A 12,573-nucleotide genomic window follows, 5' to 3' on the forward strand; every position below is an offset into this window, starting at 1 on the left:
TAACATTCATTTTTGTGGCTGGTGCTAATGACCCCAGGAAGACGATGCATTGAAGCGCTCAATCGTCGTTCCTTCCCTGGGTTTGCCTTTTGCTAATTAGTGGCTCATGTTTAGTATTTAGTCAGTTTTTCCTTCAACATATTCTCATCCTCTTTCTTACATTTTACATTGCTTGGCAAAAATTCTCCTCTGTGCATCCATTTCCTCCCTGCCCGTAAGTTGCCCCTGCTCCTCATTTGGCTCCTTTTGTTCTTAGGAAGGTCTATTTTTCTCATAATAACCCCTTTGCTTCTGACAACAGTGGTGATATATATCTTGCAAAGGCTAATTGGGTTGGTGGATTTTTCCATTTGCATTGATGCCACAAAGGTGTGTGCTCAGCACAGCTCAACAGCATCTGGGACACTGGACTGGAATCAGATCCCTGCATGAGCTCCGGCCTCCAAAGAGAGAGTCTCGAAGCTGTTACACAGGAGTTCAAGGCAAATCATATTTCTATGAAAAATTGATGTAGCATCAAAACACACTAAAGCCCGAGATATTACAGTGCATTTGTGTTATGAAGGTATAACTCTCGTGTTTTATACCTGCACACAGTAAAAGTATCTGGCGTGTCGGAAAAGGCTGCCTCATTACGTAGACTCTTAAATTGCCAGCCTGCACTTTTAAAAGTCGCATAAAAGAATGGCTGTGTAGTGTGACAATTGCACTGATCGCCTCACATGCTATGGAGCGAAAACAGGAGGAAAAATGAGGCAGTATTTTAAAGAACCATCAAGTTCACTGCTTATGGCAATAATAAAAAGTTTCAATGGATGTTTTAAAAGAGATTGGAAGGTCGCACATGTCTCTCTCTCTCTCTCTCTCTCTCTCTCTCTCTCTCTCTCTCTGTGTGTGTGTGTGTGTGTGTGTGTGTGTGTCCCGTGTCCTAGATACTATGTAAGAGTAGGGCACCAAGCTTATGTGTAGTGACAAACTATTTGGGAACGAACAAGTGCTTTCAAGCCACCAGGGGTGACTGACACGCAGCATGGAGGCTCAGGAAGCTGTGTGGCAGTTTGGCTTTCTGCCTCTACTTTCTCTCCTTGCAGAAGAGCCTTCTATTGCCCAGGCTGGACTTGAACTCACTATGTACGTGAAACCAACCTTGAATTCCTAGTCCTCCTGCCTCCTCGCCCCAAATGCTGGTACTGCAGACATGTGTCACCATGCCCAGCTTCTGCAGTGCTGGGGACGGTGTGGGGGCAGAAAACAAAACTGTGCCATATGGCTTCTCCGGGGTTCTATGTTACTCTTCAGTCACTCCCGGTTGCTGCAAAAGTCCCAGAGCCACGTGAACCAGCAGTGCTGGGAAGGAAGCCCACTCCCTGTACCTGGTTGTGATTGTGTAGGTGAATAAAACAGATAAAACCTCCTTCATTCCAGATCCTATATTTATCTTAGTAGGTATTCAGTACCTTGGTGCATATTCAATAGAAACAAAATCAAGAGGAAATGCTGTTGAAGGCTAATAGATACTATGAAAGAAAAAGAAAGCAGAGGAAAGGAGAAGGAAATGTTCAAGGTTGGGGTGGTGCTTTTAGTAGGGCAGGTAGGACAGGCTTCACTCAACTGGCTTTTGAGCAAAGTTAGGAAGGAAGTGGGTGTGAGCGCCAGAGAAAGACCCCGACTGTGGGACCCTTGTGCAAAGTGAGCCCTAGGTCTTGGCTCTCTCTGGCTGCTGCATATTTCTTCCTGTCTCTGACCTTTGGCTCCTGAGTCCTCTGCCTGGGGAGTTCACTGGACCATGCACCAGAGGAGCTGGGTAGGTGGTTAGGTGTACACGAATTCAACCACACACTTCTGGATCCCATCCCAGAGACTCCGGACTTACCTGCCTCTAACAGCCCAGCAGGGCCACAGCGTGTCTGCCATGGACTCTGGATTCCTATTTTTTTTGCCAATATTATTAAAACCAAACAATGTTTCATTACTTTTTAAAGGAATTACTTCCTTTTGCTGAATATTTCTTAATCCAGTAAAACTATATTGCATGCCTTTTGCTATTACAAAACTTTTGTCATCTTTAGGTCACATTCACAGGACATTGGGCAGCCGTCACTTCTAGCACCAAAAATCTCCTCACACGAAACATCATGGCTTTCCACTGTCTTTTATATGCTTTTTGGTTATATTTTATCTGTCCTTTATTCACCAAAAGAATTTAAATTTAAATTAAAGTAGCAAAAGAAGCAATTGTAAGCACTAAAATGGTCCCTTTGTTTTGTAGTCAGGGAGCCTTAAATAGGGATCTGAGGTCCTGTTCCTATACAGGAAGAACCCTGGGAAAAGTCTAACAGTCTCTGAGGCTGAGTTCCCTTATCGTAAAATGAAGTTAACAGTGTCGACCCTGGTAGAGTCTTCTAAGTATTCAGTAACACGTTACACATAAATAATAAGCATCACTCCCAAGAAAAAGTGCTTGAAAAGCTGTAGTTCTATTTCATTGTCGTTGAGACGAGCCCGCCCTAACCGGAGCAGCAGGACCACTGACCTTCCGAGCGGGGTCGTCGTCCTGTCTACTGTGGACCTGGCACCAGGATTTGTTGAGAGAAGAAACAAGATTCAAAAGTAATTTCAGTGCACATCTAGAAAGGAAAAGGAAAGGCTGAGTAGCAGGACAACAGGAGTCTTAGGTAAAGAGCCATCCCATTGCCAGCGGATGAGGACACGGAAATGTCAGGGCGGAAGAAAGCTGCCCTCGCCAGCTGCGAGAATGCACATTCCCCAGCAGGAGGGGGAGTGGCTCTTTGCTGCTCTTTGCCCAGCCAGAGAAAAGGATGCCCCGCCACACGGATAGACAGCGCAGCCTGGAGTACTGTCAGATGGACTCTTTTATTTTACTTTGTGGTCAGATTTTTTTTTCATGCCGAGATACTCTTATGTATGTTTTGGGCCCAAATCTCTTTTAGCTTAGTTGATGTCACTAATGTCTAAGTAACGAAAATGGGCATTTTTCCCCGATGACGGGAGATACCCAAGAGGGGAGTTTTCTGTGAACCATGAGTCAGAGTCTGCTTCCCACTGTTATTATCGTGTGCCCTGTTACCGGCAGCCTACACCTCAATTATTTCATGGAGTTTGCCCAAGCAGCAAGGGTGGAAACAAAGCAAAACAAAGCAGTAGCATCCACAACCAGGAAAAATATGTGTTCTCAGTGCAAAGGGTGAGGAGAGTCCGATAGCGTAAGCTTGGCAGTGTGTGTGTCTTCATACAGCTCTGTTCATTAGTGCTCGAAAGAAAGAAAGAAAGAAAGAAAGAAAGAAAGAAAGAAAGAAAGAAAGAAAGACCCCACCGCCCCTTCTTGGATAGTTTTTAAAGCAAAGTTTTAAAGAAATAAAAGCCCCTGTCTAACAAGTTCACTTCTGTGTCTCAGAATATCTAATTGTAGAACTTGCTTACTGAATGTGTGCTTTGGGTTAGAAAAGAATATTTAGAAATCCTTCCCCCAAAAAAGCAAGTGGGAGTGGAAATTTGAAAGAGGACCGCCTAATTCAGCACTAAGCCCAGCATGAGAGGCGAGTGTGTGTGTGTGTGTGTGTGTGTGTGTGTGTGTTACAAAATGTGCTTTCCAAAGGGCTGAGAGGTGGATGGGAATGTTTGCTTAGCTCGCCTGAGAAGAGAAAAGATTCCTCGACCTTCTCTTGCTTCTTCTTTAGAATAATTTGGATGGGATTTGTGATGCAGAAAAGCTTAAAGAAACAAGGATAACCATTCTTTGTGGTCGAAAGTTTAGGGGAAAAAAAACACTGCTTTCTTCAAACAAGGTATGTCTGATGAATTACTAAAGGGATACATCTATAGCTGCTTTCCATTCAATCTTACAAAAATATTAAAAAGTTCTTTTCATTGAAAATCAAGAACCAGCCAATAAATTTCAATTTAACGAGTGTTTCGATAGGAGTGGGTGCTAGCTGGCATAGTTGTAAATAACTTATATATATGTTACAATGCTAAGGTATTAATATTAGAACAGATTTTTTTTTTTGCTGTGTCACTAAAGCAACTTCATTATGGTTTAAGTTGGAAAATGCAGTGTTTATATGGCACCTTTAAGTAATTTGCATCTTTCCTTTTAAGTTTAATTTGTTTTCTATAAGCAATAGAGCAATATGGCTACTGCTTAATGTATGAAAAGCTATATGAGAACTAGGCACAGCATTGTTAAAAGAGAAAGGATTATGAGTTGATCTCCACGTCTCTCTATTGAGGCAGGTCTCCGTGGTATGTGGCAAGATATGCAAGTCCTTGGCCGTTCACAATAGCAATGTTTTCTTAGGCTGAATGCTTCTGTTATTGATAAGCCCAAGAAGGGGTTGGCATCGTTAGCCTGGCCATTGTGCCTCAACTTTGCACAAGAAGAAAGGATGTACAATCTCCTTTAAGCACAATTGTGTGGAACCAGTATAAACATGAAATAAATGCCGGAGGCACAAGTTAAACAGAGGATCGGATTGAACAATTAGACAGGATCCTTTCCTCCAAACAAGCCACAGCGCCTCTAACCATCTCCAAATCAAGAGTGGAATTCAAGGGTTTCTTGGAGTTTATTGTAAAAACAGAACCAGGCATTCTTGGCCATGGTGGTTGGTTTTTTTTTTTTAAAGTGTTTTTGCTAGGAAAATAATATTTTGCCATTACAGTGTGTTGCAATAAATTTGGAAGTTTTTGGTGGCAAAGTTATGAGGTTGTTTTTCCCCTGGTCTCTTGAAGGATGAAATGTCCCAAAGCAAGACACAATCAAACACTGTTTGTGTATTTTTTTTTCTTTGCTTCTGCCTCTCCCTCTCTCTCTCTCTCTCTCTCTCTCTCTCTCTCTCTCTCTGTGTCTTTCTTTCTCTCTTCGTGTGTGTGTCTCTGTGTGTGTGTGTGTGTGTGCACGCGCACGCTAGTGTGTGAAGGCTGTAAGAATTTGTTTTGTTAAATTTAAATATCTTCTTTTATTTAGACAAGGACTTTTAAGACTACGGGGAACGCATTTTTATTGCAATATGCTAATTTACCAGGCTAGACTTCATTTAAATATACCTTATACCTCACCACTGGAGAGGCTGAACAGGAAATGCCTTAGGAATGCTGGGAACACTCCATATCTCGGCTGGCATCGTGTTTGTGGCTGTCCTCCAGCAGATCTAATTATCTTTCCAGCAAGTTGCCCATCGCATAAAGAATAGGTTCTTTCAGAGAAAGCACTGCAGATAGTTTGGGTAGTGCCACAGAAGCAGACATGCGTGTGCCATCCTCCCCTGTAATTCCTGTAAGACACATGGAACGCAGGAAAACTGTGTGGTCTGACCCACTTGCCAAGCCAGGAGTCTTGACAAACGAGAGCGGCCCGCTACTACCTTGATGTGCTACCTCGGGAAAGGTGTGGCACACTTCTTGACTTTGGTTCCCACCTTTGAAAAATAGAGACAGAAATGCCTGCATCTCCTCCTTCCCTGGCCGGGCATGAAGTTTAATATCTGTGGGTAGCCCCAGTGGGGCTTTGAAAGGTGACATGTTTCCTATAGGAATGTATTGTCTACAGTCAGAAAACAAATTCTGGCGGGAAGAGTCACTGGTCTTATGATAAATGCTCGCTATCCTCCAGGAGGGCCCTGCTAGCTTGTGCCCCCATGTGCTGCTTCTCCCCAAGTTCTCCCCCAGGGGAGCCAAGGGTTACAGTAGTGAGTGCCTAGCAGAAGACAGTGATCTGTCAGTGAAAGACCATCAAGTGAGCCCAGGAAGCTAATACTTCTATCTCCTGTTTCTGAGGTGGATAGCCCTGGGCTTGTATTTTGATGCGAATTCCACTCCTCAGAGGGGCTGCTGATGAGGAGTTGCTTAGTGAACCTTCTCCCCACCTTAACTTTTCAAAGAAAGGCTTGAGGCAATGATTGGGCAGGAGGAAGTGGGAGGAGCTGAGAGTTTAGGCTGAGGAGTGACAGGGTGGGGGTAGGGAGAGAGACAGGAAGAGGAGGAGCTACGGGAGATCAACTGAGAGGTGACAGAGAAACTGGTGGCCAGGAGAAACCACAAGTTATGAGGGATGGAAATAGAGTAGTGTAGTGGGAGATCTGCCCAATCTAGGCTTGTAGCTTGTTTTATTAACTGATTGAGTTGAGCTTTCTTTTACCGGGGAATTGGGTTGCAATACATTTCCTCACACAACATATGAAATGAAGGAGGAGACAAGATGGCCCATTTTACTGTGCAGCTCTCCACACATTAAAACAAGGATGTGTCAAACTAGGCTTAAAGAAACCGTATTCTAAATATTTGTGTTTAAATGAATAGGTAAGAGTAGTGGGAGTGCACGTGTGTGGGGGGGGTTTGAGGTGGGGGTGATAACAACTCGATACAAGCTTGTGTTAGTTGGGAAGAGGGAACCTCAACTGAGAAATGCCAACACTAGACTGGACTGTGGGCAAACCTGCAGGGCATTTTCCTGATTATGGCTGACGTGGGAGGGCCAAGCCCACTGTGGAGGATGCCATCTCTAGGCAAGTGGTCCTGGATAGTATGAGAAAACAGGATGCACATAGCATTCCTTCGTGGTCTCTGCTTCAGTGCCTGCCTGACCTCACTCAGGGATGGAGTATGAGTTGAGAGTCATCATCTCTCCACAGTTTGCTTTTTGGGCAAGGTGTTTTATTTATCAAGGTAATAGAAACATAACTCAGACACTGAAACTTTGAAAATGGAACTCAAAATAACTGTTTGTCACAAGATAGTTACAGGTTGTATGTGTGTGTGTGTGTGTGTGTGTGTGTGTGTGTGTCCTTCCATAGCATACCTAGGACAGGGTGGTTCAAGCTGTATGGCCAGTTCAATTCCATTTCTTGGTGTATTCCTGCAACTATATGCATATCTTTGTGTGAAGATAATGTCAGATGTCTGAGCTGAAATCTGTCGTGTGAGACCAAGGCTGAGGCTAACTGGCCTTGAGATGCTTTGAGGCTCTTTGGGGGTTGTGTAGTCAATAGGCTCTGCCACTTCTCAAAGTTTTGGTAAGAGACTTAAAAGCTATGGGCCCCAGTGTTCTCACCTATGAAGGAGACCTTGAATTAGTCCCTACCTCCCACAGCTTTGGCAAGGATCTTTCAGTTGGAGCCTGAAGCACTGAAAGTTACCCTGTCAGCACCCAAATGGTAGCAAGTATTTTTAGTGCATTAATGGCCGAAACAAGAAACCAGAGTTTCAACTGTGTCATCTGTAATTATCTTTGACCTTTTTTTTTTTTATTATTACTTGGTTATTTTATTTATTTACAGTTCAAATGTTGTCTCCCCTCCACAAACCCCCAACCCAATCCCTCCTCCCCTTTGCCTCTAAGAGGGTGTTCCTCCACACACCCACCCACCCCTCCAGCATCCCCCTACAGTGGAGCAACAAGCCTCCACAGGACTAAGGGCCTCCTCTCCTATTGATGCCAGATAAGGCCATCCCCTGCTACGCGTGCAGCCAGGGCTATGCGTCCCTCCATGTGTACTCTCTGATGTCTTTGACCTTTTAAACATTACCACCTTGAGCAGGATAAGCAAATGATTTGTGGATTTCTGTGAGGTTCTTGTACATGCTAGAAATCAGTTGCCATTACTGCTCTCAGAGGGTTTAACTGGATACCTCACTCAGCTAAGGATAAATTGAAGTCACCTTCTGTGGTGTCTGAGAAAGCTCCTGCCCCTGTATCAAGACGTGTCTCCCTGTGGTGGCCAGAAGACAGGGAAATTCCTGACCCTCCAAACACAAGGAGGACAAGAGCGGGAAAAGCTACACAGGGAAAGTGCTGCTTGACACAGGTGTGGGCAGGACTTGGGCAATAGCAGCACACGGCTTCCATTCTTACAGAAAATGCATCAAGAAAAGGGTCAGGCCATCACTATAGAGGTTAGAAGTTACTTTTTGATTGTACTTTTTGTTATGTTCTTCATTAAACACACACATATGCATACACATGCATACATACATATGTACATCACACACATGCACATATACACACACATGCACATACATATGAATATGCATGCACATACCCATGAACACATGCACACACATGCACATACACATATGCATACCACACACATGCATATATATACATATACATACACACATAAACACATTAATATACACATGTACACACACATACACACATATACACATGCACATACACATTCACACATATGCACATACACATACACACATATGCACACACATGTACACAAATACACACACACACAAGCACACACACACACACACACACACACACACACCTCAGCCTGAAATCACCTAGCTGAAAGAGCAAACACCCCATTCCCCCCCCCCATCCGCCACGGCAGCATGCCCAGAGTCACATGTTCAGAATGGAGCAAGGACTATTTCTGTTTTGTTTATTGCATTTTCCATGGTTACCTCATCCATAAAACAAACATTTGTGGATACTGGCTGTAGAATTTGTTTTTAATCAGCTAGAAACTTTTCTGTAAGCCTTCCTGAGGTCCTTAGGGATGAGTGGAAGCGTTCAGGCTGCCTGGGTAGTATCCAAAGCAGGCACCATATGATGTTTGATGGAACCATCCATAAAAATTATGTTACATGGCAACCTGAAAATGTCAAATCCACATAGAACAGATGTGAGTCGGTAAAAATCCCCAGCTGTACTCCAGGTCAAGGGAAAGGGGTGAACTGAAGTAGGGGATACCTACATCCTGTCCCGGGTCAAAGCTGCTGCCAGATTCTTGAAACACAGAAACACTACTGAGCTTCTGAGTCGACAAAGAGATTTTTTTTTTACAGTGTGTTATTTTGTTTCTGATCTTAGAATTTATATAAAACACTTATCTCCATTTCTAGATCACATTTTCTTCATTAATTTTTTTCAATTCTTCTTGAGAAATAAATAGCAGGTGTTATTTCCTGGCCATTTGACTGACCAAATAATACAACCTTCTCGAAGATTTTCAAGAGAATTGGCAGGGGACCCTTACAAACTTCTGAAGAGAGGAAGAAGGAACGCACACGCAGAACTGCTCCCCTTCTGGGTGTTTGACTCAGTCAGCTGTTAGATACCATAGCCTAGCTGTCCTAAACAACTAACATTAATTCCCTGAAGCTCTAGAGAGTGACAACACAGGAGCAAACCACTCAAAGGCTGGAATATGATACAGACATGATTGTTGGTTTGTAGGCAACCTTCTTCTCATCAAGTCATTCAATGGCAGAGAGTAAGAGGCCGAGTCTGTATAAGACACTGATCTTACTCAGACTCCCTCCGTGGTCTACTTACCACCCAAGGTCTCACTTTCAAATCCTAAGCCCGTGGGTGCTAGGATGTCCTACCATGAACTTCAAGTGACCCAAATATCCAGAGTACCATGCTGAACCCTACGCGTACTTAGCCAAATGGCAGGCATGAGTCCTGCTTGCATCTTCGTCCACTTGGGCTACTGTAAGAAGGACCAGAGGCTGAGTAACCTAGAGATAGAAATTTTTATGTTGAGTTCTGCAGGCTGAGATGTCCAAGATTGAGGCACCCGCAGATTCTGTTTCATCCAGGGCATCGTCTCACTGTTCCTGCATGTGGAGTGGACGGCGGAATGAAAGGAGTTTTGAGAGAGGGGGGTTCTATCACTCTCTGCTTTCTTTTCTTGAGACATAGTCTCTCCCCGAATCTGGAAACAGGCCGCAGGCAGCCCCTGGGATCCTCTCATCTCTGCCTCTCACAGCACCAGAGTAATAAGCATGAACCTGACCATGCTCAACATTTACACAGATGTTAGGGTTTTGAACTTGGGTCCTCATGTTTACCCAGCCAATGCTCTTAGGGAATCATCTCCCCAGCCCCTTGTATCTCTTTTGATGAGGTCGGTCCTCCTCCTCATGAGGTCTGACCTGGTCATTCCCAAAGGCCACAACTCCAAAAACTGCCTGTGGGGCAAGGATTTATGTGAGCCTTGAGAGATAGTATCGACCAGATTAAACTAGTTTCATTCACCAGGACGTGAAAGAATCGAGCCATTGCTTACCCTAGGAAGCGTCATCCTAATGAGCGGTTCAAGTGCTTGCTCTGTTGAGTCCGACCTTGCTGTCTAGGTGGACTATATCTTGAAAATAGTAGATGTCGGATAATGATAACGACAGTGTGGACAGAACAATTATTTATCACCAGGGTGATAACGGTAGTGTTAATATCCTTTCACGATTTAACACCCACACCAAGCAGACAAGAATTGTTGCTATCTCTTTACAGAGATAGATAAACTAAGACGCGGAGAAGTCCTTGAAGTTTAAGGTCCTAAATAAGAAGACCCCGGGTTCAAATTCAAGAAGGCTTTCATTCTAATCACTGCAGGCACTGAGGGCCCTGTTTTGTTATGGAGATTTTGGTTTTTGTTTGTTTGTTTTATTACTATTAGGTCAGTTTTTGCTATTCTGAACACATAGTTTTGGAGCCAAACTTCTGAGAAAGGCTATCTAGCTTGACTAGACCCTTCTCCATAATTAAAGGAGGAGAAAGAGACTCACATAAATTGTGTGTGTGTGTGGGGGGGAGGGGCTTGAATAATCTCCTGATTTAAGACTCACTTTCCAGCCTTGCAGTGGTGGTGTATGTCTTTAAGTGCATGTCTCAGCGCTTGGGAGGCAGAGGCAGGTGGATCTCTGAGTTTGAGGTCAGCCTGGTATACAGAGCGAGTTCCAGGACAGTCAGGGTTACACAGAAACCCTGTCTCCAAAAGCCAAAAAACGGAAGTGGGATGGAGAATCCCTTTTCAAGTTTCAGGGGGAAGGCTGGTGGGGTGGAAACCTTCCACACAGCCTGTGGTGTCTCCAAAAGATTTCCTTTACCTTCACTGGGGTGAAGTTAGCAGCTTGTTATAGAAGGACTCCGCATTCCTTACAGCACAGACTAAAGAAAACCACTCTTAACATTGACCTGGCTCCAGGAAAGATATCTCTGGTTATTTTTCTCGGTTGCAAGAAAGCTAAAGTTTTGTGTGGCCGAACAGCAAAACTTGGTGGGAAATCACCCTTCAGCTGTCACAAGCAGAAATCCTCTTCCAGCTTTTCTGCTTCTTTTCTCAGTTTTTAAAAGTGCAGAGAGGGGATTATTTTCCTTGAGGGAGAAAGTATGTGCAGTTTCCGGAGGATCAGCTCACTGGCATCTTACTACTGAGTGAGCTCCCTCTGGGGTTCTTTGTGTCCCAGCACAGAAAACATGCTTTAGACATAAAGGTGCAGCAAGCTGGCTTGCCCAGACTGCCTCTGCTTGTGTAATACCGTGAGGAAATTTGTACTCAAATACAAATCAGCCTCTCAGGAAGGTAGAAGCGTTTGATGACAGTACCCATTGCTATTTCCTGAGCCACCTCCATGTGCGTCCACGGTGCTCAGAACTTCAGAAATGTGTGTGTGTGTGTGTGTGTGTGTGTGCTTGTGTATATGTGTTTGTGTGTGTATGTGTGTGTATGTATGAGTATGTAAGTGGTGTATGTGTGTGTATGTGTATATGGTGTATGTGTGTATATGTGTGTGTGGTGTATGTGTGTTTGTGTGTGTATGTGTGTGTATGTATGAGTATGTATATGGTGTATGTGTATATAATTTATGTGTGTATATGGTGTATGTGTGTGTGGTGTATGTGTGTTTGTTTGTGTATGTGTGTGTATGTATGAGTATGTACGTGGTGTATGTGTATATGGTTTATGTGTGTATATGTGTGTGTGCTGTATGTGTGTGTGCTGTATGTGTGTGTATGTGTGTATGTGTGTATGTGTGTGTGTGTGGTGTATGTGTGTGTATGTGTGTGTGTGTGGTGTATGTGTATGTATGTGTGGTGTATGTGTGTGGTGTATGTGTGTGTATGTGTGTGGTATGTGTGTGTGTTTGGTGTATGCGTGTGTATGTGTGTATGTGTGTGTGTAGCTGGTGGTGGGGTAGCTGCAGAAATGTAAGCAAGAATCATGACAGAGGGCTGGAGAGATGGCTCAGAGGTTAAGAGCACCGACTGCTCTCCCGAACTCAGAGGACATGAGTTCAATTCCCAGCAACCATATGGTGCCTCACAACCATCTATAATGGGATCTGATGCCCTCTTCTGGTGTGAGGACAGCAACAGTGTACTCACATACATAAGAATCATGACAGAGATACAGGAGATGGGGGAATAATTTTCATTGCATGATTGCAGCTGGGAAGTACTGTAAAGTCCTTGGGGAGAGCATTTCACACCAGCAGCCCAGCACAGAGTCATGACAAAGGCCCTGAGTGGGTTCATGTTTTGGAGCCAGGGTGGCGTGTGGGACAGAGTGAGAACAGGAGAAATCACAGATGTGTTGTGATTCCAGGACTCAGAGGGCGGCCTTCTCGTATCCTTCCGGATTCCCCAGATACCTGTACTACCAACTCGCACTGGAACGGTCTTGCTTCTGCCCTGAATAGAATCTGATTGGATCCCTTAGTTTTTCAAGCCCCTGAGGTTTTCAGTGCCCTTGATGATGTTTTAACTCAGTTGTGTAGGTCTCACTGGCACATATATGATGCTAGGCAAGACTG

The 12,573-nt window shown here is 44.2% G+C and overlaps 1 protein-coding gene across 1 annotated transcript in view; it reads left to right on the forward strand.

Annotated features, from left to right (window-relative positions):
• Positions 1 to 10,138: 10,138 nt before the first annotated feature.
• The window catches only part of Vit (vitrin), a 108,276-nt gene continuing 105,841 nt past the window's right edge, over positions 10,139 to 12,573 (forward strand). Inside the window, exon 1 of the mRNA XM_052186751.1 lies at positions 10,139 to 10,199. Within this exon, the coding sequence (XP_052042711.1) occupies positions 10,139 to 10,199 (61 nt within the window). The remainder of the gene's footprint in view (positions 10,200 to 12,573) is intronic.

This window comes from Apodemus sylvaticus, chromosome 6, assembly GCF_947179515.1.
Source record: "Apodemus sylvaticus chromosome 6, mApoSyl1.1, whole genome shotgun sequence".
NCBI lineage: Eukaryota > Metazoa > Chordata > Mammalia > Rodentia > Muridae > Apodemus > Apodemus sylvaticus.